Genomic DNA, 26,416 nt, shown 5'->3' on the forward strand with positions numbered 1-26,416 from the left:
ACAATATGCAGGCATTTGGCATAAACAGCCACACTTTGCCAGGACAAAGCAGAAAAATGTATTTGCAGAAAAAAAATCAGATTCTTCGAACTCTTGGGGTCAAGTGGTATGAAGCTTGTACATGCACAACAATGGCAAAAGATGCAGGTTTTCAGATAATGAAGGATGTAATTGCAATTGCATTTATCTGCCCATACAAAAACGTGATAGTACATGAACTAAGATAGTGGTAGAAGTAAGAAGAACATTTAAGGACCTGTTGCAATGTTACTACTAATGAATTGCATACATGTCATCGTGTATACTGGTCATATTTCCAGCTTCATCCTAAAAAGTTTTTCAATTGGTGCATAAATCCTCTAGGTTTGTACACTGTACATGAAAATCGAAACAGAGAGTGGTATCCTAGCTCATTTCAACCTAGCAGTACACCCTATATATACATGTATGTACGTATGTATAATGACAGTACAGTGGCCAGGTAAATGCACTCTCTACTGTGGCACCAGTATGTTGTTATTAACTACAACTAAAAACACTGGGCTCGGAAATACGTGCGTTTGGCAGAAAGGAGCCTTTGGGTCATTATTAGAAAATTTCAGAGCATCCAAACTGATTTCTATTTAACAGACTTTTTTCAGAGAATCAAGCCACTACATTTCCTGAAACACAGGAATGTACTTCTTTTTTTTCAAAGCCATGACACAATTATAATGCATTCATTTTTTTGGCATTGGCTTTTCATCCAGCAAACTGTACTCAAAAGAATACAACCCCTCTTGATTTCTGAGACATTTGTGCCTGATTACAATAATAATTTGTGCATCTTACAACCTACATCCATGCTCAAAGAAAGCAGGATTAGAACTTTGGAAGGGCATCATTTTGATCTTCATATTTTCTGTTCTTACCTGAAATGTATGCTTCAGGTAGGCACCGACGTCATCAAGGTTGGAATCTATCGTGGGTTTGATGTCATTCACGGATGTTGACATCTGCGAGTTTGCCATTATTACTCCAGCAAGGCCCAAACTGGAGTAAGACAAGAACAAAAACTCAACGCTCAACTCAACTCTAGATCCAGTGCTAATGCTGTTCAATAGCTCGCCAACATTACTACATGTACATGTGAGTAGAACATACATGTACATGTAAGTGATAAATGGCCAACAGCCAGCTCAATACTTCATAAATTAATGATTCCTGATTATTTGATTCCTGATTACCATCAGTGTCAACGACAAGAGCCATTATCCGCTTTCACCAATAAGGGACCAAGGTTCAAATCAACTTGAAACCAAAAGATGAGATTGTGGCAAAGAAATTCTTTGTGTAAAAATATAATGTCAAACAGCTTTGTAACGAGGTTGTTGGGACTTCACAAATTATCTTGTTTCAACAACGGACCTTGTATTTTCTATATTGGACGACAAAGAACATAAGGATTTGGGGGCTAACATTTGCCTTGATATAAATCAGGATGTTGTATTGACAGTGCATGCTTTTATCCTTGCGGTTTGCTGGTACTTCAGGCAGACTTTCTGGATCATGTTGCAAGATGAAAAATAAAACAACCAATGCAAATGCAGCTTCAGTGACTAGACCTTGTTTGCTCGACAGATGACACATGTATACATCAAACGTTCTCTTTTTCAAACTTACGTCATCAGCGCTGTAATGATCAACAGTGCAAAGCCAAAACTCAAGCGCCTGCAACTGCTGTTGTATTTGTCCCGTTGCAGCATCTTACCGCCGCAGTTCTCACAGAGGCGACAGCAGCAGAAGAGGAGTCCCGTGATGGGCATGACCACGACAAACAACAGGGCCACAGCAAAACAGGCGATGAAGCCCACCGAATAGCTGACAATCTGTGTAGAGTTCAGACAGAAGCAAGAAATCTGTTACAGATGTTTAGCATATTTGTGGCCAAATTCCACAAAGTGAATCTAAAGGCCAATTTTTTTTTTTTTCTGGGAATTTTGCTTAGCTTTAGCAGGAGCAAATTGAACTCTTTGCTTGGATGTATCGCTCAGTTTGGCATCCTGAAAATTATGTGAATGGAAAATGTTGAAGGTTTTTTGTGATTTTTCTGGGTAAGATTCTTTTAAATGCCTTCAACTTGAAAGCAGCTCTGGTGACTAAAAACTCCTTTCTGTTAGGTTGGTTCACATTCACATCTGTTTTGAAGAATTTGACTGAATGGCTCTGGATTTAAATAATATTTTTCTGAAAATCTCTCACCACTAATGACACACATACACATAATGTAATGCTCCAAATGATAATCAGGACATGAGGAATGGAGTTGCAAAAGGAATTTGACTGAGGAACACTATCCACATATCTGAGGAAGGCAAATATCCACTTGGAACTATATGAACAAGGAAATTTAATCTGGGTGTGTCAGCAACTTGACAATCTACTGGAATGCTCTATCTGGATAGAAAAGTGGAGCCCTGAAGGAGGAGGCCAATATCTTAGAGGTGACAGGCACCAACAGGAAGAGATGATGGCTATTTTGGTTAACACAATGATACATGATATTCATTTGTTTGCGACATCACAGTGTTTGTTTCTGGCTGATATTTGATTCAACACAAGTTGTGCATCCATGAGGCCACTTAATCTATCAATGTCACCAGTGCTCAGTTTACAGGGCATTTTCTTTTAAAGCATAATTTTAATGCTTTTGGAGTACTACTTTCTAGCTGAGGAGAAAATGAACAAATTTACATGTGTGCTTTAAGAGTAAAATTCTAGTACCTGATATAATTGTCTACATTCTTAATCTTACCCTGAAGTTACTTTGCAAATGGTTGTTAAACCTCAAAAAAAAATTGTTTCTCCGTATTGGATAAAAATATTAATCATACAAGCCTTGGAAACTGTGTCACAGTGAAGAGACGTGCCCCTATAGAAGCATTCCAAAACTGCTCATAAGTTCACATGGGCAGCTTATCACTGACAAAAATAAACTACTCCAGGAAAAACAAGTGATTCATCTCCCAGACATAATCTCCGAGCGGGTTACTTGTCATCCACTGTACTGAAGCTGAGACAGTCAAGGACTAAAGATCCTGTCCAGAAAATCTGACTCCGGCGATCCCTGAATCTTTGTAATTTACAGTAGCTGGGTAGAAAAGGGATCAGTGCAACCTCTTGACCAGGAAGCAATTATATATGATGAACAATGTATGACAGGTGGGGTGTGTGTGAAGGAAGCAGAAGTATCAAAATAAACAGTGTTCTGTTGTGTGCACTACTGACCAGTGCAAAGGAACAGAGTTTCAAAGTCGGTTGAGGGGCTGTTGTTCTCATAGTTCGTTGAAGTCTGTAGTAAAGCAAGCCTGTTCCGAGCCATTTGACTCATTGGGCAAGTGTTTATCTCGGGTTTCCTTGGACAATTTTAGTGTCCATACTAATGTGACTGGAGAGCTGGGGCCTTACTGCATGGAACAAATATAAGCACATAAAGAATCAGGTTACCAGCACAAATGTCATGTCTTGCATACTGTTAATGACTGGTTCCCTGATTATTTTTGCTGTGCAACATTCACCCCTCATCACCAGCTTCGAGAAACTGGGATGTGAAAATCAGAACTGAAGGCTTCCCATAGAAACTGCTTTTAAGAATGACTTTTTTTTTCATTGAAACTATTTTTTTTATTGAAGGACTTACATTTACATTTTTCCTGACTGGTTCTGAAAAAAGCTCACAGTGGTATTTAAATAAGGGAATAAAGATGTGCTTAGCTAGTCTTAAACATGCGTTTAAGATCAGCTCAGGAGAATGGGCACGACAAATGCATTATCAGCATTTGTTCTCCTGAGCAAGGTCTTAAACATTATTTTAAGACCAGCCAAGCACATTCATAAATCCCATTCATTTATTCCCATTTATAAATACCTTTTTATTCAGAGAGTCAAAAGCAGTCAACAAATGATGGATTTTCAACAATATTGTTCTAAAATTTTACTTTCATTTCCCGAACACCTCTGTCCATTTTATGGTATATTCTTTTTGAGAGTTTTCCAATAGAATCTCCTTGTATATGGACTTGGTGCACGTGTGATGAGTTCTGGGTGTTGCGTTGCACACAGACTCATGACCAATAGGGATGGAGTAAACTGTCTCCTTTCCGTGTGCCAGCACATGATTTATGCAGCAGGCCTTATCACTTCTCAGCGGGCATTATCAAATGTTAATGCACGGTCAAGTTGCACGTTGAATAGGGAGACTGTTTGAGGTGTTTATGAATGACAGTTTAAAAACCAACATGTCAAATTCACATCCAACATGAAAAGTTGAACTGTCCCTGGTATGCCAAATAACAATTTCTCCTTTATATACCAGGTGATTATTGTCACTTATACTTACATCTTTGTAGTCTCGTAGGGGATTGACTGTCCCATTGATAATGCCCCTCAAAAAGTCTAAAAACAGGGACAAATGACAAAAAAATTAATCGATTTAGTTTTATACTACATGTAGTGTATGCACAACCTTTGCAGATCTACACACAATATCCACATACATGTACATGTATTGCTGAAATCAATTTGAAAGAGACTGCTTTGTGCCTTCAAAAACCTAAGGAATGCCTCATTTCTCGATTTCAGTTTGCAAATCATTATTATGCAAATGAATGACCTATTCATGAACCATATGAGTATGAGAACCACCTGGTTATGATGTGCACATAGACGTACATGAACATGCAATCCACCAATGTCATAATCAGGTATTTTTCCCAGCACACATTTTGTGTACACTTCTGGTACATGCATGTCATGGGCATGGCCTTGTCCAGCATTGACCTTAATGAATAGGAGTCTCACCTTGAATCACTTGACCCCAACATACATGGAAGCAGGTTTTTCAACTAACCCAAAGCAAACAATGATATTTAGTTCATGTTCAATTCTGTTTAAATAACTAGCTTTGGTAGCATATTTGATGTGTTCATGTGGAGAGAACGTCAATTCTGAACCAAAATTGATACCCTATTTTTCTTTGATCTGGCAGGGGTTTCATATACTTATGGCGCAATGAAATACCGGTACGGGGGAAACATCAAATTTTAACTGCTGAAAATTGACATCTTGAAAACCCAGGTGTCCAATGAAAGTACTTCAAAACACAATAATTTATCGATGAAAGACAACAGAACACGGCTTGGAATGAATCAAACTCTGAACGTTTCTACCCAACATCTACCATGCAACATTCTCTGTAACTTGGTGACAGGAAAGCTAACTTTAATTACAAAGAGAGCTGGCCAATTACAATAGAGACCCTCTGTGTTTTAGAAATACATTTAATCGTCTTTCATTCTCTGGATCATATGGAACACACAACTGAATTCAGACTCTGCACAACTTTCCTCACATAATCCATGGTATACTGGAAATATCAGCATACGAAAAAAAAAAGGAATCGCAACCCCCCTTTAATTACCGTGAGTCACTTATTTAAATATATACACCTGGAATTCAGCCAGCACATACTGTATGTGTTCTCATGGGGATCGTGTGTCTAGTACATGTATTTAAGAAAGCATGACAACGTCAAAATTAACTGAACACAGGATGTAAAGTACGTGGACTTTCATATAATTTCAAGCACCTTGCAAATTGGAGAGGGCTAACTTGCAGTATCTGCTCCATTTTTCCCTCATCTTAACTTGTAATATCTTTGTTTAATATTTCCTTAGTGATATTCGGCTTGCCACATTAAGTCATTGTTGCCACGGGAAGAGGATACGGGTCGAAAGGTTTAAGAGTGCTGGAGTTAAAAGCATCCTGTTTACTCCTTGTGGGTACATATGACTAACAATATTCAGCTGTGTGCCAAGCTTACCCAGTGCGGACCCATAAATGAAACAGGTCTACTGAATGGAAATTACTGCAGGTTGTAGGAACATGCGGACTCAGCGAGGACCGCACAGTTACCCTATCTCTGGATGTAACAGGTTTTAGAAGCATTTGGGGGTTAGGGCAATGGCACGGGGGGGAGGGGACAAAGGGACAACCCCTGCCCCCAAAGGCAGGCCTGTGTCCCCCTCCGTCAGAAATCTGAGAAGAAAAACTTGTGATAGCCTGCCTTGGTCAGTGCTTTACCTTTCACTCTATAAGAAAGAGGTACATGTACAGTAGTTATCCTAATCATGCACCCTGGTTATGCCACCGGGGTAATGCCATAGCAAAAGGAAGATAAACAGTCAAGGAAACACCATCAACAAAAATCCAACTTAAAAGAGTGTTCGCAGTGGGAGAAAAATGAGTATTTTCAACAAGTTTTCTGAACTACAAGTACAGGAAAACAAGGTTCGTCCACACTACTTGTTAGAAGGTAATGAAAATTGATACATGATCAGGCCCAAAGTGACTGCAAACAGTGCTCAGCACAACCATCAGAAGAGAACCAGCCAAGAGACGTGCACACCTGTGTGACGCTTTGGCTGGTTACCTTCCGGAAGTTGAACACTACATGTACACACACATGTACGATTAGTGAACAAACACTGACGGCGCTAAGCAGGCCGAGGAGATTGGCCAGTGTTCTTGTGTGCAATCTCCTACACATTAGAATCAGCATAATTCAGCAGAGGAACCTTGGACATAATCTGTTCCATTCCACCATGCTTACATCTTTATCCGGCCACTTTGTATACACGCAATCGACATTCATGCAGGACACTTTAACAGCTAAATAAGTACCCAGTATGTATACATTGTATGTCTTATTACCAGCAGTCACAAAAATGTCTGTACTTTTAGTCTTATCCCATAAAGTTTGAAGGCCAGTTGAAGTTACAGTTACATACATACTGTACATGTATTTTATAAGCAGACTTTTCACACTTAATCAGTGTTTCACGTCTTCTTCTTCACTTCAAATTCTTCTAATTACCAATGTGTGTATTTCCACTCATAGGAATCAGCTCCAAACTTTGGAATTTGTTTTGTTATAAAACGCTTACATTTACAACATAAAGATACTGAAGTACACATTATATGCATGTAAGACACTTGACCAGCAAAAGATTATCTTCAGAAAAAAATTCTGTAACTCTTATCCCATAAAAGTTTCAAGTTGATGTGTTGCATAAAGCAGGTTTTTATGCTCCATTTAATTAATACTTCACTCATCTTTTGAAATTCTTACAGTGAACAGACATCCAGGTCCACTGCAGTACTGAGCACAATGCACGGTGGCACCAATCGGTACTTTTATTCACAACAGTTTTGTTTGCGTTGGCTGAGTTTTTGCTGGCCTACAAATATCTTGTTTAAGCACATGGTATACACATAACAGAAGCCTTTTGTGTTTAAATGTTCATCGAATATACCAGGAAATATGAAAGTTACATTGTGTATGGGGACGCACACAATTCAACCAAGTCACCGTATGATCCTTTCACGTTATTTTACTTAAATTTGCGTTAGAATTGCCACTTGTTCGTACATGTAAGTAAGTGTAAGTCTGTACATGTAGATAAAAATAACTGATATGATTACCATCTTTGAAACACGAGGATAAACAACGAGCACAGAGGTTTCAAGTACAATCGGACTCTTCAGATGTAAACGTACGGAAGAAGGTCAAACGTACAGGAAATATTATCAACTTATTTTTCTCACTTGTAGTACATACGTGTAAGAAGATGTTTACGTAACAATCTGTTTTGATAAGGTACCTCCATGTTACCATGAAAACTGAAGTTTGAAAAACTGCAGGAAAATGAAAAATGAGAGAAAAATCACTCACCCCAAGGAAACTCGTGTGGAGCGATGGCCTGGATAAACTCAGACGCAACAACAAAAACAAGGTCAAAAGTGAGATGTGGCTCAGCCGTTGAGGTATTGTACTTGGGGTCTGGCGGTAAACTGTCCCACGTTATATCATCATTGCTGTTCTTTAAATTGCCTGAGGCCACTCCGAGTAAAGTTAGACCCACAACACCAACCAAAAGAAGAAAATATATGTGTCTCCAGAGTCTCGTTAGCTCCATGGTTGTATGTGTGTTTTGTTTGTTGGAGGGGTCTGCGGTCCTGCCCCTTCTTCTGAGGAAATTCCTTATGGCAAGACAAAAAAAATAATTGCAGATGGGTTGATGGTTGAAAAACTGTTCTTCGGTGATTTTTGTACTTCTTTGTTTAGGCAGCTCCTGCGATGAGACCAACCATTACTGGATGCTTCCTGAAAGAAAATTTGGATAAGTTTTTAATAGATAAAGGTTCCAACGTCGCCAGATCCAGCTAAGCACATCCACAAAAATGAGCACCGGCAAGATGGGTATTTTCCTTGCAGAGTCGGCCGAGTCTTGAATTGGCTTTTTCTTTCCTGACACAACTGTGCCACCCTGTGCAGAGTGAGTTCCTGAAAAACCATGTACATGTGCACACCTTGCCAGTGCCAACGTGGTTTGACGTCAAACTGGCAAATAATCAGGACGTTCCCTCACTCACCCCTTGATTCTCCTCAACCACAAGCTCTGCGACAGGAAGAGGGCTATATTCCCATGATTGCAGGGGGCCACAGTGAAAAAAATATGGTCATTGATCTTTGTTCCATCCTCCAGACACACTACATATTGTTTAAACAGCAATAAAATTAATAGGTAATTGTGGATTTTCTTGGTTTTTAACCTCACAAGTTCAGTTAACTCCGGAAGAATGTACAGCTTTCTTCATGCATTATGTCAGAAAAAAGTTACCTAAAAAGCCAATTTCTAATTTCTCAAGATGATGTGATTTCCTTTAAACTATGGTAAAGTAACACACGGTACCAGTCTTAAAATTTTTTAAAACTACTTGAAGAATTTCTGGAATATATGCAGAAAATAAAACAATGAAACAGTTGTATGTGACACTTAAAAGGTCGTTAACACTCTGCTGTGAGAAACAAGACATTTTTAAAACTAGGCCAGGGACAGTATAAACTAAATGGCCTTCATGACACATCATCTTAATAACCTTTCATACATCACATGTGTTCTTCAGGTATGTTGGAACAAAATATGTTTTTCGGGGGGGCTTCTTTACCAAACTCTGACTGAATAAAATTACAAATTACATTTGTTTAAAATAGAGTGCCACAAACAGCAAGTTTTGCAGTTTCCTATCTTTAGCAGTACATAAACAACTATCACATGATCAGCTTAAGGCTGTGCCGAATAACCAACTATTCAATCGATCATTGAATATTCGAATTTTTTTTTTTCGAATTCGAATTTTCAAATGCACAATGAATGAAAAAGAAGGGAGAATTTTCTTTTGGTTTTTTGTTTGAGAACAATTGCACTATGAAGGCTTGTGCCAAGTAAATTTAAATGAAAAGCGACAAAAACCTCTTAACAATTTGAAAAGCACAATATTCATTCAAAAATTTAATAGGAATATACATTTTCAACAGGAAAAGAATTATTGTTCATCTCTTAAATCTTGCTAAATCGGGGCAGGAGATACTTGTAGATGTGACCAGCTATTATAGTGATCATAATGTACAATTGTGTCTGTTATTGCAACTGCTTTTGTATGGTTTGTTCCTCAACAATCTCCTGGTCGGTACGACCCAATATTTGGATATTCGACCGAATTGAAGGTTAAATATTTGAATAGGGAATTATTCAAATTGACTCAGCCCAAGATCAGCTCAATGTAAAAACATTAGCAAAATTGAATAAAGTCTTACATGTTAAGAATGAAAAACTACGGTACAATCACAAAACTCATGACCATCTAATCATTATCTGACCCTACAAATCGGCTATTTTAAACATTTGGACATGGTCGGGTGATTTTAACATTTGGACATGACTGGGCGATACTAGGGTCCAAGTTACTCAGACTAGATCTGATGAGCATTTAAAAATTATTGAAACAATTCTGATCCCAGAATTCTTTTTCTTCTTTTGGCTAAAATGTTGCATCCTGACTCCACTTTCTCATCACATATCATCTCAATAAAAGTCAGTCATTACAGAAATGCTGGAAAGACACGAATTCTGGATTGAGAAACATTTACCGATGTTGTTGGGAAATACTTAGAAAATTCTCTTCACTCCCCATAGACTTTGTACACATCTACTGAAGTGGAGTCAGGATGCAACCTTTTTTCCCTTCTTTTTATTGTTTAAATGGGGTTTCTTTCTTCAGTTTTTGCTTTGGTTTTTGGCTTTTTTTCCTACACATCTGATCCAAAAGGCAGCAGCAGGTCAGCACATGCTTTCCACAGCCAACGCCCTCTTCAAGTCGGACTAGACATGTATTGTACCATGGAGGATGGGAAATGATTGCACCGACCACATATGACAGACATAACAGAAGTCTGACACTGATGGCAGTGATGCATTTTCTGTCAAAAACCAATGGACATGCGACAAAATATCGATACTACATCCCTGACCAAAAATAAAACAAACTAACCTGACGATACCGATGTTGATCCCGGTCACACCGGTCATCAAGCCATAACTCCTTCTCAGCTGTCTCGTCAGCATCACACAAGCTAGATTCCTTGTCGCAGGTTCCGCTCCACCTGTTCCGCAAGCACCCGGCCGTACGACCCACGGGAGCAAAATACGAAATCACTGCTTCAAATATTGAGGGCGCTGTTCATCTTGCCTGGCAAATGTAGTCTGCCCGTCTAGCCGTGTCCGACTAAATTGGCTGGGGCTTGAAATTATCACACAACTCTAAGAGTGGTGGCTGCAGCCATAGTCACAAACTAGGGTATACTTTTAAGCCGCAGCCAAGTGATTTGGATTTGGAGTCAGGTCATTTGTAAAGCTGAGGTCTACTCGATAATAATGGCGACGGTGAAAGACAGCGATACAAATCTCTGGCTTCACAACAAACTAGGGGACAGCGAAGATCTGTGGTCCGGAATCAGCAGTGTGGGTGCCCAACTTAAGGGGGACCTCCTCAAGAATGTCTTTGCGTGTTTCAAAGGTCTTCACTCCACAGTGAAGCTGAAAATGCTAATGGCAATCCTCCACATGCCCAGGCGAAATGTAGATGAGGTTGGTTACGTTGGTGCCTGATTTGTAGTTTAAATATGCAACTTGTAGGTGTAGAACATTCATCAGTATGGTTTTACGCTCATGATGGGGACCGACTTTCCTGAGTTCAAGATAAGAGTTTCTGTCCTTTACTGAACACGTTCAGTACCATTTGAAGCCAGTGTAGGCTGGTGCAATGATTTTTTTTTTCAAAATTGGAAGTGAATTTCATATGCCCGAGGCCTATCTGTCAACATACCTGAACTAGACCTAGGGCCTATTGCATGTATTGCTCCAACATGCAGAGCGCGTTCAAATAAATTTTTTGAATTCACAATGGAACTATTTGGGAAACACCACGTCCATCTCTTAAATTCACCTGAACCTTAAATTGACAGACTAGCTCACATCAAAATGAACATAGGCCTGCTGCTATAAAACTTCCTGATTCCCTTGTATTCTGCACAGTTTCAAGGTGAGTTAAATGCCATCATCCACCTTGCCCGCAGCGACCCGGACCAGTGGGTGTCCATCGTGGGCGACATCCTGCAGACCTACCCGAGCACAGGTAGCCTGAATCTGGATGTAGAGGAGGAACATCAGTTTGTGGCGGAGGTACTGTACGACCTGCGCAAACACAGTGAGTGCGGTTGAGCTTGCGTGCACAGTACAGTGTCAGAGCCTCATCTGAGACCGTTTGTTCGGGTTACGAACATGTACCAGTCTGCGGTTAAGTACCACAATTGTTTTGGTTGTTGGGGACCAACAAGTGTTTCAAAGTCTGTGAGGAGGTGCTATGACCATCTTTCCATGTATTTTCTGTGAACGGAATTTTCCGATGTTTTCATCAGTCCCAATTTCAGTCAGTGTCCCAATTGTGTCAACACTCCATTTTTTGTGGTATGCGAATGATGATCGCTGATGTTTATCGTTAAAAAAGAAAAGTAACCTCAAGGAAATTGCACTCTGTTGAGAATTGTCTATTTTATGATAATGATTTTCATTAATGGAACCATTATTACATTGTGTGGATTTCGTTTTTTTTTTCTCACATCACAGTGAGCGAAACAGACAGCAACAGCCTCCTACCACTGGAATGCCAGTACCTGAATAAGAACGCCCTCAATCAGCTGGTGGGTATGCAGGCTCCGCCCATCAAACACTTCACCCTCAAGCGGAAGCCAAAATCGGCTGCACTGCGAGCAGAGCTTCTTCAGAAATGTAAGCAAGTGGGCCTTTGCTGGTCTTTTCTTAAGGCAAGATTGACGTCTATATGGAAGAATTGACAGAAAAAAGTTTTACCATTGACAGACTCTGAAGTCGAATCCCTGTTCCAGCTGAGAAATAACATGAAGGGAATAGGACCAAAGAAGTGATGCATTGCTAGGTTCATTTTCTCTCATCTCTACTCAGCGGTTGAAGCGGCACAACAGACTAAGAAACAGGTGGGCTCCTCGACCGTTCCGACCAAGAACAGGACCAGAAAAATGGATGATAGTGAGTGTACCCGCCAAAGAATTCATCCAAATTTTTTTTCTATAAATAAGCCCCTTTTAGAAAGTTCTTGATCTCTTCCCACAAACCCTAAAAAGTTGCAAAAATAAAACATCCTTAAATCAGAGAATTATAGCAATCTCTAAATGCATTTGGTTTCAAATCCGGATGGCGTTGGTTTGGACATTTCTTAAACATTAAGCAGTACTTCTTTCCGTACTTCTTTTTTTCTCGTAAAGCTGCTCCTTTGAGGGGGATCCCCAAGTCAACGACAGGATTTCGAGCAGCGCCCTCGCTTCCTCGCACCATCCCTCTCAACCGCAGAATGGCTTTCAACCGGGAAGGGGGCACAAAGGTACGAAGGGGGAGATATTTCAGTCGCTGTTTGCCAAATCTCGGCTCTGTTGAAAGCTGCTGCACCGGGCTCCTGCGACACGATTGGGCAGGGAACATTTCTCATACAAAAGTCATGAGAATTATTCAGTCATTACAGACACTCGTGAACTAGGAGAGAGCAGTCATTTTTTTATGTATCACAATCCCTTGTCGCTAGCCTGTCAGTTTACTGGAGCAGCCTGATCACAAGACCCAGGCAAGCACACTTTCCTTAGGAATGAACCTTTACCTCCCACACAAAAAATAACTACCGGTATAATCCTAATCCAGTGACAAAGTAACGATTTCTTTTACCTCGTAGTTGTTGGACATCACCGAGCAACCTCTTGGGGGAGCCAACAGGGAAGCTAAGAAACGCAAGAAGCAAGCAGGTGAGGTTGCCTTACTTGCAACTCCTTAATTCCACCCACCTCCTGAAAATTGTTTGCTGTTGATTTATTGTCTTTCAATCTTCCCAGTGATGACTTAGGTGGAGATTTCTTACTGTATTCACCAAAAAGTGAGCCCAACTACCATAATTTTTCTTCTCGATACAATTGAAATCTGTTTCATGAAGAGTTATGCCGTTTGATTTCCAGTACGACAGATTGTTAAGTTCTGGAAAAATTTGTCAACAGTAGTGCTTTCCAAACCAAGGGTCAAAGTTTGAATATTTCCCTGTGATATTACCATAATGACGCTTTTTTTGGGGGGGATGTGGTCGGCAGAATTGGAGGCCCAGGAGCAAGCCAAGAAGGACAAGGAGGCAGCCCAGGCGGCCACGCCCGACTACGCCGCCGCATTCATGTCCCCGGCGTCGGTCAAGCCCGCCACAACCACCAACCCACTGGACAAGCTGGAGGAGACGGCTGCACCGTCTTACGCACCAGCGGCCAGTCAGAGCAAGCCCAGCAAGCCACCGTCCTCGCTCCTCAAGAACTTGGGTAAAATATACGTTGAGATTGGACCAAGCTCTTGGAACTCCTGAAGTTTTATATGCAAAGAAATTAGTTGCTTAACAAATGAGACTAAATCTCACAAAATGAGTCTTAAGGTCATTTTTTCAGTCCTTCTAAGTCTGCATTGGAACAAACAAACTGAGCCCTTTTTTGAGGTATCATTCGATATGGCGTCTTGAAAATGGACATTATGCAGGTGAAACAAGATAAGGGAACTTACCGAGTCACACAGTGCAAGGTTGTTTTAATACCCTTTTACCAAAGAGTAGTTCTGCTAGGCAAGATTTCTGCTTAGCAGCTTTTTGAAATTGGCTCTTGGTCTTCATGATCAAGGTCGATGACATTGCCCTCCATCAGTTGGAGTAGGACTCGGTCAAATCATGGGTCATAAACGGATTTATAGCAGAATTAGAGTCTGGAATGTTTTGTTATGTGTCAGTCATGATTCTTGCATTTATCAGATGACTTGGGTATATATATGGCTGTGTGTGATCAACTCCAGTGCACTATTAATGAAGTTACATCATCGTAAGCCAACATTTTGCAATTACACACTGCTTTTTCAACAGTTTTAGTTATTTTTTTTACATGCCACACAGAACAGCCACTGTCCACCAAGACAGCACGAGACAACCTCCAGCACCAACTCCAACAGTCCCTGGAGCAGTCTGGCTTCAACCTCCAAAACCCGACAGTTACCGTCGCCCCAACACCTGCCACTCCGACTCCCCAACCACCGGTCAAGCCCCCACCCAAGCCTACCGTCACCAGTCCCACCTTCCAGCAGCCAGGGGCATCGGTCGGGATGACGCCTGTCCCACCCACGGCTGCGCCCGTCGAGCCTACGCCCCCCGCCCAGGTGCCGCCAGCTGCTGCCATGGCCGGTGCCAGCGGTGCCCAGAAGAAGAACCTGTCTCTAACGGTGAGTTATATTTCATAAGTTTCATTCATTAAGACATGCAAGAGAAAACCTTTTAACATTCCAAAATGGTTGGAATCTCAAGACAGTGCCTGTAATGAGGGAAACCTTCCTTCACTTTTTAAGAGTCTGTAGGACTGGAGTGTACAAAACATTTCAAGCAATAAAAATCTTAATAAATTGTATTCCATTTGGGCATCACGCAGCCTTATGTGTGGTAAAAGTGTAATCAATCACGGCTAAGATCTGACGAGTACCCCTTATAAAGTCAGCCTTGCTGCATGCTGGGTCCAGGCCCAGTCAGTTGCAGCAACATGTGGGTAACAAGCTCGATTCCCCCTTTACAACCTCTCAGAGAGATCAAATGGTGGCTGCCCAGGAGATGTTCCGTCAGTCCAACAAGGTGACTCGCCCCGAGAAGGCCCTCATTCTGGGTTTCATGGCTGGCGCCAGAGGTAAGGCATTAACACCAAATCCATCCCACAAGCTTGAGTACACAATGTGCTTCTAAACTTTAAATTTCCGCCCAGTGTTGCACAGAAATATTTGTGAGTTTCCCAGGCATGTGCACTACTTTAACATTTTCTGTTTTTTTTGTGTGATCAGACAACCCATGTCCCCAGCAGGGTGACATCGTCACAATCCGCCTCAGCGAAAACCGCGAGATGGTGCCGCGCGCCGACGATCTGGGCACCGATGAAATGACAGTAGACACGTACTTTGAGATGAACTATGCCACAGGCAAATGGAGACGGTACAAGAAGTACAGACCGCTCTGAACGATCATACTCACTGCCTTGCTCTGAATCAAACCGCAACCTGCTGTATCCTGTATGTGCACGGACCCATTGAGGGCGCTGTCTCTCTAAACAGTGCTGTGGTTCGTGGGATCCCTGTTACTCTGTTTTCTGGCAAGAGGTTGCAGCAAACGGGTAACAAGGAGCTTTTAAACTGCAAAGCCTGGTGTAACGATACAGCTCACTCCCAGGGACCCATGTTAGGGTCCCTACGAGTGAAATGATCACATTGATTGTGCTGAGAGGTACAGAGAGAATCGCACATAGTGCATCGTCACTGGTTCCAAGTGAAGTGTATGCACCTTGGTGGTGCATGATCAGGTTACCGGGCAATTAGCCCAAGTCAACATTAATATGAAGTAGTTAAAAATCACAGCTGCGCTTCTCTGGTTCAACAATAGAGCTTGCAGTTTTCTCCAGTTCATGCTGGACTTGCAGACGAGTTTCATCAAGAATATGGACAAAGGTACTTGTTTTCACACGTCTCCTCTCATAAATAGATCAACACTTTAAAAAAGGCAATTTCTAGCAGATATGTTGTCAGTAAGCTGTAACTTTGCTGTCAGTGTGTAAATAAACAATATCATAATGTCATATCCTTTTATCATGTCCTGTTGTCATAATGCCTTTGAAATTAAATGGACATACACTGGAGAATACAAGAGGTAACCACCACAGACTTCGCACAAGCAAGTAGGTATTATTGCAAAGATTTGAAACAAAAATCACGAAACAAAGTTTTACCAGAATAATTTAAGTGGGGTGAAAATTAAGTTTAAAAAAACCTGATATAAATGTGGCGAGAAATCACAAATACATTCCTTGCAAACCCTGCACTAGTCTACAGTATGAGTTGAAGTAAAGATCAAACTGCCAGGTAACTGAATGACATTTGAAGTGAGATTTGTACTCCGCTTTGTTAAATCCTTTTAACAGTTGGACTGAACAAAATTTTTTTTCATTGAAACATAAATTGTGAATATTTATTAAGAATATCTTCCAATAGTGTCCATGTATACCTCCTACAAATTGGAGAAAAAAATCGCCACACCCAAGGTTGATAATAGAAAGATCATGTTCATTTTTAGATCAGTATTTACTGCATAGCAAGATTTCTATGTCATTTCTTTCTAAACTGTCAGTAATCAGGCACTTAAAACAATCTCTCTTACTCCTTTGATACACAATACCTTTATGACAAATACTTTTCTGAGTAGCATAAATTCCATTTAGTATAGTTTTAAACTACAGCAAACTTGACAATTTTATTAAATGGTAGCTGAATAATATACCAGGCAAACCACACGGCCTATTGAAATATGGCAACTTCTGATGTTCATGGCTTTCCATTCTTCGGCTCACAACTCACAAACAATAAAAGGAGTTGATTCCAACGATTTCATTTTGTATTTTAGTATTACAATCTGAGCGGTGAACAAAATCTGTGGATGCAATGTAAAAGTTGTAGTTCAAAAGCTGTGGTTTTTGTTTCTGCAAAAAAGGTGTCCTGATTAGGACTCCGTAACTTTTACTTTTTGAACCAAGAGTTTGGGATATTTCCCTGATTCAAATATTCATTTGTAATCCGCTGTATCTTCTTGACAACAATCTGCTCATACACATAACATTTAATTATCATATACAGATACACTCAACTTTTAATATTAGCTACTAAGAATGACATTGAAAGTACTGAGATGTTACAATTTTTTTCTGAGTTAAGCAACATGCAGAAACACACAGCATTTTATCACTACACATAACATCATTCTCCACACTTGCACAGTGATTTGATTCAATTTTTGGAAGGCCTTCCCCAAAACAGTCATGTTTTGACATTGATCTGTGGAAGAAGTGGTTTTAATGGAGATGTAGTTCTATGTGGGGCCAAACAAATTTTAAGAAACCTTTTTTTTTTTATTAAAGGTTGATTACTCCAACTCTTGGTGCTTCACCACAAATTGAAGGTTGTGACCGTTCAATAAATTTTTGTAACAAATACGCATTGGTGAGTGCCCTCTGGATGCCATTGGTATCAGCTGACTAGAAATGTTCTTTTGTGATAGCTGGTGCATATCAGTTTGACAAAGTCTCAACACGTGCCCACGAAAAATCTGAAGCCAACAAAATGACCACATTGTGCATATTTCTTAAACTAGATACGATTGTCCTGGAGTTAAAAAAAAAAAAAGCTTGGAAGCTTAAGGAGTTTTGTAAGAACTGCAGCCCATCATTCTAAAACCAGGCTGGCAGTTGCCCTTGGAAATAAAAGGATAATATGGTCAGTGGAATTGGTATTTATTTAATGAACATGGACATGGAATATGTCAGGGTTAACGAGTCAATGTTGGGACGAAAACTCTCTCTTGGGCCAAATTTTTTACAAGTAGGTAGCAACACGTGGCTTCTTGTTGTATTCCCGCATGTCGCGCACCACACTTTGTTGATTCTGTCGCTGAAGTGGGTCCTGACTGTAGCCATATCGGTATGAGTCGGTGTCCACCGAGGGCATGCCATAGGGGCGGTTCTTGGGCATATCCCAATCAGGGTCTAGGAGGAAAGGGAAGAGAGAGGTTAAATGGTTAAAATATTCTCAGAGGGTGAAAATGTTTTTATTTTATTGCATTATTGATTCATTTTGATTTCTTTTTGCTTTATAAACTGAGCAAACTTGGATTATTAGAGTGTCTATGAAATAAAACCCTACTTTTCATCCCTCATCCCTTAAAAATGTAACGTTTGGGATTAATTCTTGCCACCTAGTACTAGCATCCAATTGAAAGCATACTTCAAGATGCCACAACCAAAAACCAACAACCAAGTTGTGTGAAGCAAAGTTCACGACTCTTTAAAAATTTCTTGAAAATGTGGAAAATACATGTGCATTCATTTCAATATAGGCAGAGCAAAATGCCATATGTGAGGGAAAAATCAATACAAAACAATGTCTAAATAGTCCCATCACAATAATGAAGGTAAAAAGTATATCAAATGGGGGAAGGAAGTAGACGAAAATAAAACTAACGTCCCTTGGTATCAGATTGTTCACAAACAATGCAGGAAATGAAATAGATATTTACAAGTTGGAATTTGCTTTGAAAAAAATGCGCATTTGCATTGAAAAATGAGAGTTTGGCATTTGTCTTACTGTGCTCTGAAAGCATGAGATGATTATGGAACACTTCATGTCGCAACACTGCTGTTGTATGTGGAGGTGGTTCTTCAGCCAAAATGAGAGGCTAATGAGCTGTGAACAAAAACTGATGAAATTAATGAGCATGTGATGTTACCGATGGGCAGGTCCTGGGTTTGGCTGGCCTGTCTTGTGATGTGGATTCTTGGTGGGGGTACAGGAACCGGGGATTTGCCGGATGCCAGTGAGCGGCCAGAGATCGTTGATAATGACGATGAAGCTCGGGGAGGAGGAATCGGCGGCACGGCTTGCGTTGAGAGTTGGGTAGATGGAGATGGATATGACGGTGATGGAGAGGATGATGTGATGGCTGTTTGACGCTGCAGGATTCTCTGTGGGCGTGGTCTTACTACTGGGAGGATATCCGGTTGGGGGAGGGGCTGGGAGGTGGGTGGAGGGGGGAGTGGAAGTGGGGGAGATGGAGGAGGGGAAACAGTCGGTTGGCGGAACACCACCCGGTGCTGCCTGTTGAGCATGCCTGGCGATATCAGGATGGAGGGCAGTGGACCAGGCAGGGAAGTGGGCGGGACTTGCGGTTGCATCTGGGGGGCAGGCAGAGCTGCTGGGGGCTGCTTGGGGTTAGCAACAGCCTGGGAATTCACATAGAGTGGGGATGGAGGAGTAACAGGCTGGGATGGTTGCACAATGATATGGCTGGGGTTGGTAGGGGGAAAGGCCATGGATGGGGAAAGGGTACAGTAAACTGCTGGGCGGGGTGGGGCAAAAAGGGGATCTGAGGGCTGGGGGAAGGGGGTGATCCGCTCGGAGAGAGGGTAAGGTCCGGGGATAATCACTGGGAAGGCTACACAGTGATTGCAGAACCAATAAGAATTTTTCATCAGTCGATACAATTTACATAGCTTTAATCTAATGAGTAACAAGTTAGCTGTTAAAATAAAGAGCACTAAAGGAAACCTGACCCACTGTCAGTAGAAAAGAATAACAGAGAGGTCAGGATTGGAACCCCAGACCGGTGGACTGCAATGCCTGTCTTCTAATTATCTAGGTAAGTCATTAACTGATAGCTAGAGCATCATAAATGTGGTCTTGGATTGGAGTCCTGACCTCAGTCAAGTTTCTGAGCTCAAACTCAATTCAAAAACATCAAGACACAAACACTCATCACAGATTTTATTTGCACAACCTCAATTTACACTCTATAAACCATTTTTCAATAATTGGTAAAAATGGCCCAGTTGCCATGGGTTAAGAACGGAGGTCTGACAATTACACCATCCACATCACCTAGTTCAACGGGTCACTATTTTAGTAAAACACCTTTTGCCATGCTACAACACAGTTAGCAGTATAACCAAATATACACAACTTTAGATAGACATCAACAAATATTTTTTTAATATATTTTTACTATTCATGATTTAAACTTAACCCGTGGAGATCATTTCCTGGGAAGAAGGACGAGGACCAGTTTTTGTCATTTCACACACATTATTGGGAATTACAGTTAATATTTGGAAAAATCTGTGACTTGTTAGCAGACCACGGAGGAGTGTTCCATTTGAAGGGGAAAAAAGGGCTAGAAATGATATTAAAGAGTACCATCTTCAAATGACGACTGTCGACTCATAGCTGATTGGTCAAATGAGTCAGGTGACAGGAAAGATGTAGATTGGTGGTCATCGTCTGCTTGGTCAGCATATAAGAATGTGACATTATGAATTATTGGAAATGATGTATTCATGTTAATGAGATTTGCCATGAATAATTCCAAACTTAACAGCAACATTTTTAATGAGGTTTTTGTTTACTTGCAAACACAGTGAGAGAAAATTTGACCAATCCAAATGTGACGATTAATGCTAGTTACTCAAGGCGTGAATTGTTCAACATGAAAACAATTTTTCAAGCTTTTCATATTTTGGAAGAAGTTGACCTTGTGAACTAGTTCTATATGTTTTAAAAGTGAAGACATCATTGTAAACAAAACAGTGCAGGGGCAAATGAAAAACATATTCTGTGAAATTAAAACTTCTTCCAGTAATTTGGAAACATTTCTTTGTCTGTGCCTGGTGTGATGTCCTTGAGCTTTTCATTCATGTTGTTTGGGATTACAGATGGCAAAGACTGGCAACTTTGTTTCAATAGAAAAACTGTTTCATGAGTACCGTATCCAGCGGACGGCTGTCTGCCCCAGTGCGGGTATGCCAGTGGCAACTCCTTGCTCGATCCCTGACGAGCTGATTAGAAAGAAACAAATATTCTTATAATACTGGCCAATTGAAAATTCCATTTTGATGTGTTAATAGAAACCCTCACACAGAGAATTTCCAACACACGGCCATTTTATGATGTGAAACCAGTTTTCACACAAACACCTCTTGGGCCTCTCTGGTCACCTGAGTAACAATGTACTTAGAATTTGTGTTACGTTAACTCTTTTATGCAACCAGTAACAACCAATGGACTAGTTCCAGACTCTCTTTCTGGTACTAGTCAAATGTGGGTACCAGTCATCTGTAGCGTTCAAGACCAAAAAAACGGCCTTGGGAGCAAAAATTACTTCAACCACATGGTGCAAATGCCTTGATCTGGGATTTCTCTTTTTCCGTCAAAAGTAAAAGGTAAAATGTGACAGACCTGGAAATAAAAGAGCCGCGACACTTCCAATGAAAAAAATTGGAAAACAATCTTCAACCAGTTTCTGTGATGACTCATGACTGGTTTAAACCAGTCGACAAATCGGTTTAAGCCGCACTCACTCCAAGCACTGTCCTCTCTGGATGCTTGCAAGCTGCTGCTCCTTGACCGCCGATACATCATCATGGCAGCCAGGCGGCGTCGGCGATGGGGTGAAAGCGAGTAAACCTCTACAGAAAAATTGTGGGATGTACAGATGTTGTGGGTGTCATGAAAAAAATGAGATGATGCTCATGACATCTGCACAAAAACATGACCACATCGCGAAGACAACACTTGACAATGTTCAACATCTGCTTGGACACTTTCAGATGCTGGTGAAATACCCGACAGCGAGGAGCATGGTCTTGAGCATTTTCAAAGAGGCAACCTTTTGTGTTACACATTACTTGTAACAACAAAATACCTTTCATTTGAAAATAAATGCACAGGATGAATGTCTTCTGAGAACCCAAATTTCAAGAAACTCGGGAGCATTCCATACTATGTGGCAATAACTAATTAATTTGCTATATAACACATTTTACGTACATTCCAAATACATTTTTACATGCAGCGAATGTCCCTTTCTCACAAATACTGTCCTGTGATTGGTTAATGAAGTTTAGGCACTTCTTATGCCGTCATCGTTACAAAGACATACGATTGGCCACATATTCTTGGAGCATACCATCTTCCAAGGAGGGGTGCCTGCTATATGGTGGGAGGGACAGGCTTGCAGGAGCATGCATGGAAGGTCTTGTAATTCCAGCACTCGATGACGGGCCAACTTGAGCATCTAAGATTTTATCAAGAAAATTGAGATGTTTTCCTTTCAATACACTTCACAAAAAGGCAATTATGCATTAATTCCGTCACCCTTGCAATTTTACCACTTTTATACGCAATTTTAAGATCAGTAAAGTAAATACTCATCCATGCACATCTTTTTACACAATAAAATAAACTCAACTGGAACAACAGACACGTAAAGTTAATTACTTGTACTGGATAACATTTTAAGTATTTGCAGTCTTAGAGCTAGACAACAAACAACTATCAATTTTTAATTTGTGGAAGAATGAAAACCATAAAAGCTGGGTAAGTTGATTACCTTCATCCATTTTTCCAATGCTGTCCATACCAACATCCACAGGTTTCAGGTTACTCAGTTGTTAGTGTTCTCACAATAGGAGTACATCTTGCGAACATGTAGTTATCTCTGGCACTGAGTCACAACGTGGACAGATCCCCCCCAAAATTCCACAGAACAATACTTGCCAACATCACATTCATACAGTTTCCCCCATGTTAAAGAGTTACAAAAACGTCTACTGAAGTGTTAATGGCATTTCTCAACATTTTTGGCAACTGGAAATCAGGTCATGTCAGGTCTATGTTTGGTCTTGGAAAGAAGTAGCGCAAAACCAAAATAACCACAAAAGAAAAGATGGTGTCGTATTTGATAGAAAATGAACATGGGGAGATACGCTTTTTCTGAAACTGACTGTTTTACAAGACTTCAAAAACGCTTTCTCAGATTATTGCTTGAAAATATTTTCCCAAGTCAACAGTTTTTTAATTGCTTCCCAGTGACTTCCGCATTTCTCAGCTTCCTGAGACTTCCATGACTTTTCTCATGTTTCTCATGACACCAATTCCCTTGCCTTATGTAGGTTTTTTTCTGTGATTTTCTCCACAACTTCCACAGACACAGGGAAAACCTGGGAATCAACAGGGAAGTATACCATCATGCTCAAGGGATTGCTGGGGTGGCAATTCTTCAAGTGATTGCCGTGGCGCTATTCCATGTAACATGGCTCGTATGAGCGTCCGTTTAGTCTCCCTCATGCGGTCTTCTAAGCATTGCATTGTGGGTAAGCAGAAGAAAAAAACACCAAGATTACAGAGGTTATTGCTCAGTTCTCTTAGCATAAAAAGTGATCATAATAAAGCAAATACGGTTACTCCATGTTCGTTACAGACACATCAAAGATCATCTAGTAGATAATACATTATAGTCCCACTAAGGTGCGAAAAAAAAAAGAGTATTGAGAAAGTTTGGCAACGACAAGGCTGAATCCTTATTGAGTCACCAGCCCTATACCTCACGAGTTAACTAGATCGAGTACCTGGACTTCAAAGGAAAAACTTTTGAGTTTTTATACCAATAAAAGCCTAATGTTAACAGCTCACTCACTGGCAAATGTAAAACAAATATAAGAGGAAATGGTTATGAGAAATGACAAAGAAAACAACTGATTTATACATAGCAACCATTTTTTGTTCAGAACATGGTGTATTTTTATTATGAAAATGAGATATTCTATGATACAAAGTTAGTTCTGAGTTCTGTAGAGTACAAATGCAGTTTCCTTTCAGCACATTTCAGAAGGTATAACATTCTAGCTATCCAGGTGATTTGTAGACATGAATGCACATATATTTATTCTCCAATATTAACATGAAAATCAGAATGTGCCTCTTACAAAAATGAACGTGACATCTGTTTACATGAAGACTTTTACTGGTTGAATCAAATCCTTTAAAACAGTAAAAATTTCCCTTAAACTATGCTAAGTTATATAGCACCAGAATGGGGAATTTCACAGTGAGTTTTAAGGTTTATATGAACAGAAATTAACAAGGTTTTTCTTATACCTGAAACCATTGAAACAACAAGTTATGCTTTTGAAGCTAGAGGTTTTTGAGCTGTAACTGCGTCAACAAAGCTTAGCAAGGTAATTATATCTTTGGACTCTAACAATTAAAGTCTACTTCTTTGTCTGTATTGACAAACACTCAGCCTGCCTTCAATAGTTTGGATATCCCTTAAATTCTTAAGGATATGGAATTGGTCAAGCCTCTGTGTGTACTAACACACATTTGGCAATACTGCACATCAACAAATGCAATAATTGGACCCATTTCATCATCCACAGAATTTTTTTTTACGTTTGATACAGCTTCTGACAATTTTTTCCCAATTCAAGAATCAGTTGGAATGAGCCCAAGTTGTTTTACCCAAACTCTCGCGACAAGACACTCGTACAATTTTTGCGTGATATGACATTGGAACAAAAGACGTAAAAAAAGGAAGTAAAAACGTAACTTGGGAACACGGACGGACTTGAAGACAATCATTTGACATCATGGAGTTAAATGATGAATATTCATAACTAGCATAAATTATGCAGCTTATCATTTTTTAGATTAATTATACAAAACAGAAAAACGGAGTAAGTTCCAAAAATTGAGAGGGGGAATAGAACAAACAAGTCTCATAGTTTAATCTGTATTTCCCATGTGAAGATCCTGGGTACCAGACACTGACTCGTCTTGACCAAACTGCACAATGCCTTACCCACCAATCAGAATTAGTCTTATTTTCTCTTTATAACTGTTTCTGAAATATTTTCAAATTTGCAAATAGTTGCAAACTGAGACAGTGCCTTTCAAAAAAGTCTGAGCAGCAACAAAAGACAGAAGAACGATGGAAACGGAATGTTTGAAGCACACATTGAAGTCGCAACTGAAGGATAATTCTAACAGAAACTTGCATCTTATTCTCTCATGTTTAAGTTTACGAGTCTTAGTTATGATTTTTTTTCTCAGAGAAAATTTTACCGTAACTGACTTCAGCAGTTCTGAGTTCTGACAATGCTTTACAGATATTGAATACTAAGATGTACACGTACTGGATGATAAATAAATGTCAACAAAAGGAGTACAGACAAATGATAACATGAAACAAAAATAAACTACAAGTTCTACTGTATATTTGCACTTACATAAATAGGAACAGGAACTAAAACAGAAGGCTGCACGGTGACCATTTTTTTTTCACCTATGAGATGTCTGATTTTTTTATGCCATAAAAAAACACTTTCTAGGAAATTCAGAGTTCAATTATTTGCCATAGATCTCCTCAATACCTTAGTTCAATTCAATAAAGCCTATCCAGGGGAGAGAACGGTACAAAAGAGACTACTAATTTGCATTACATTTTGATGAAATTGATGACAATGGCAAGAAATGGTAGGCGGCACAAACATTGTTTTCAGAAGCTAACTTAAGCTGTGACCAAAATAAAAAAAACAAAGGAACATACTGCATAATTGTTGTTATAAGTCATCTTGGTAAACATAAAAACAAGTTTCAAACATTCTTTTTTGTAACCGCACCAGGTAAAGAGCTTTTCATGTAAACATAAAAACCTTCAAATGTCTTTCATAAAATGTTCCGCACAACACAACTATCAGGTCCGTCTGATGAGGGAAAACAAGCACACAATCTCAGCTCTGAAGTGTGAAGTTAATTTTGAGCACAATGTTGAACACGTATTACACGGTTAAAACTAGCTTTGGCATTTGGGAAATATTAGCACACTTTGATTGCCAACGCTTTTATGCATGGTAAAATAGTTTTCACTGGATTCTACATCTTATAAATTTCATTAAGAGATGGTTTTGCAACTAAAATCAGCACACCATGTATCGTTTTTTCCTTTTATCCAGCCTCTCTTTGAGAGCATGGACTAATTTGGCTCTGACTCGCAAATCTAAATAAGCAACAGAAATTAAAATATGCAAAGTTGCACTTTTTCCAAGGATGATACTTGGGCAGAGATTAAAAAACTCTCACCAGCTGTTTAGGCTGTAGATTCAAATGGATTCTTCTCTGAGTGGGTAAAACATAATCAACACTTTGAAAGTTGTTAAATTAAAAAAAAAAAAGAAAATGGCTCATTTATGGACAACGTTCTCCCAATACTGCGCATTCTTCCCACAACGCAACGTTACTTCCTCTTCTTTGCATCAGAAAATCCTTCAGTTAAATACAAAACTATGGCACATTTAATTTACAACACTGACTTAAGCTACAGTTAGTACTGCAAGAAGAGTTGTTCAACATCACACCACTCTAAATATTCTTCACCTGTCACTTCCTCGGGCACCTCAAACACTTGTGTCTAATAAAAATCTTTGCTCCGTTATTTAAATCAACACCTTTTGAACAAGGCTACATTGAAGAGT

At 39.9% G+C, this 26,416-nt stretch overlaps 3 protein-coding genes across 8 annotated transcripts in view; 1 reads left to right on the plus strand and 2 right to left on the minus strand.

Moving 5' to 3' along the window:
* prom1 (prominin 1) overlaps positions 1–10,588 on the minus strand; it is a 35,566-nt gene extending 24,978 nt beyond the window's left edge. For both annotated transcript variants that reach the window (XM_022224990.2, XM_022224989.2), the window contains exons 1-5: positions 10,432–10,588; positions 7,772–8,203; positions 4,379–4,434; positions 1,663–1,868; positions 912–1,032 (exon numbers count right to left, since the gene is read on the minus strand). In XM_022224990.2, coding sequence (XP_022080682.2) covers positions 912–1,032; positions 1,663–1,868; positions 4,379–4,434; positions 7,772–8,015 — 627 coding nt within the window. In that variant the 5' untranslated portion in view covers positions 8,016–8,203; positions 10,432–10,588. The remainder of the gene's footprint in view (positions 1–911; positions 1,033–1,662; positions 1,869–4,378; positions 4,435–7,771; positions 8,204–10,431) is intronic.
* A 179-nt stretch (positions 10,589–10,767) lies between these two features.
* On the plus strand, positions 10,768–16,144 carry nelfa (negative elongation factor complex member A). Its single transcript, XM_022224992.2, has 10 exons — positions 10,768–11,027; positions 11,475–11,646; positions 12,066–12,227; positions 12,420–12,503; positions 12,740–12,855; positions 13,198–13,267; positions 13,604–13,819; positions 14,434–14,756; positions 15,109–15,208; positions 15,360–16,144. Exons 1-10 carry the CDS (start codon positions 10,815–10,817, stop codon positions 15,530–15,532), a joined length of 1,629 nt encoding a protein of 542 aa, XP_022080684.2. The 5' UTR covers positions 10,768–10,814; the 3' UTR covers positions 15,533–16,144.
* An 86-nt stretch (positions 16,145–16,230) lies between these two features.
* The window catches only part of LOC110973840 (prominin-1-A-like), a 53,577-nt gene continuing 43,391 nt past the window's right edge, over positions 16,231–26,416 (minus strand). For 2 of the 5 annotated variants that reach the window (XM_022224986.2, XM_022224987.2), the window contains exons 23-24: positions 20,870–20,941; positions 16,231–18,100 (exon numbers count right to left, since the gene is read on the minus strand). In XM_022224986.2, the coding sequence (XP_022080678.2) occupies positions 17,931–18,100; positions 20,870–20,941 (242 nt within the window). In that variant the 3' untranslated portion in view covers positions 16,231–17,930. Of the gene's footprint in view, positions 18,101–20,869; positions 20,942–22,699; positions 26,061–26,416 lie in introns of those variants that run through there. The other 3 variants (XM_087145071.1, XM_022224988.2, XM_087145070.1) reach the window with 3 other exon arrangements.

Source organism: Acanthaster planci, linkage group LG13, assembly GCF_054643075.1.
Source record: "Acanthaster planci isolate LZ-2023a linkage group LG13, COTS_SCS, whole genome shotgun sequence".
Taxonomy (NCBI): domain Eukaryota; kingdom Metazoa; phylum Echinodermata; class Asteroidea; order Valvatida; family Acanthasteridae; genus Acanthaster; species Acanthaster planci.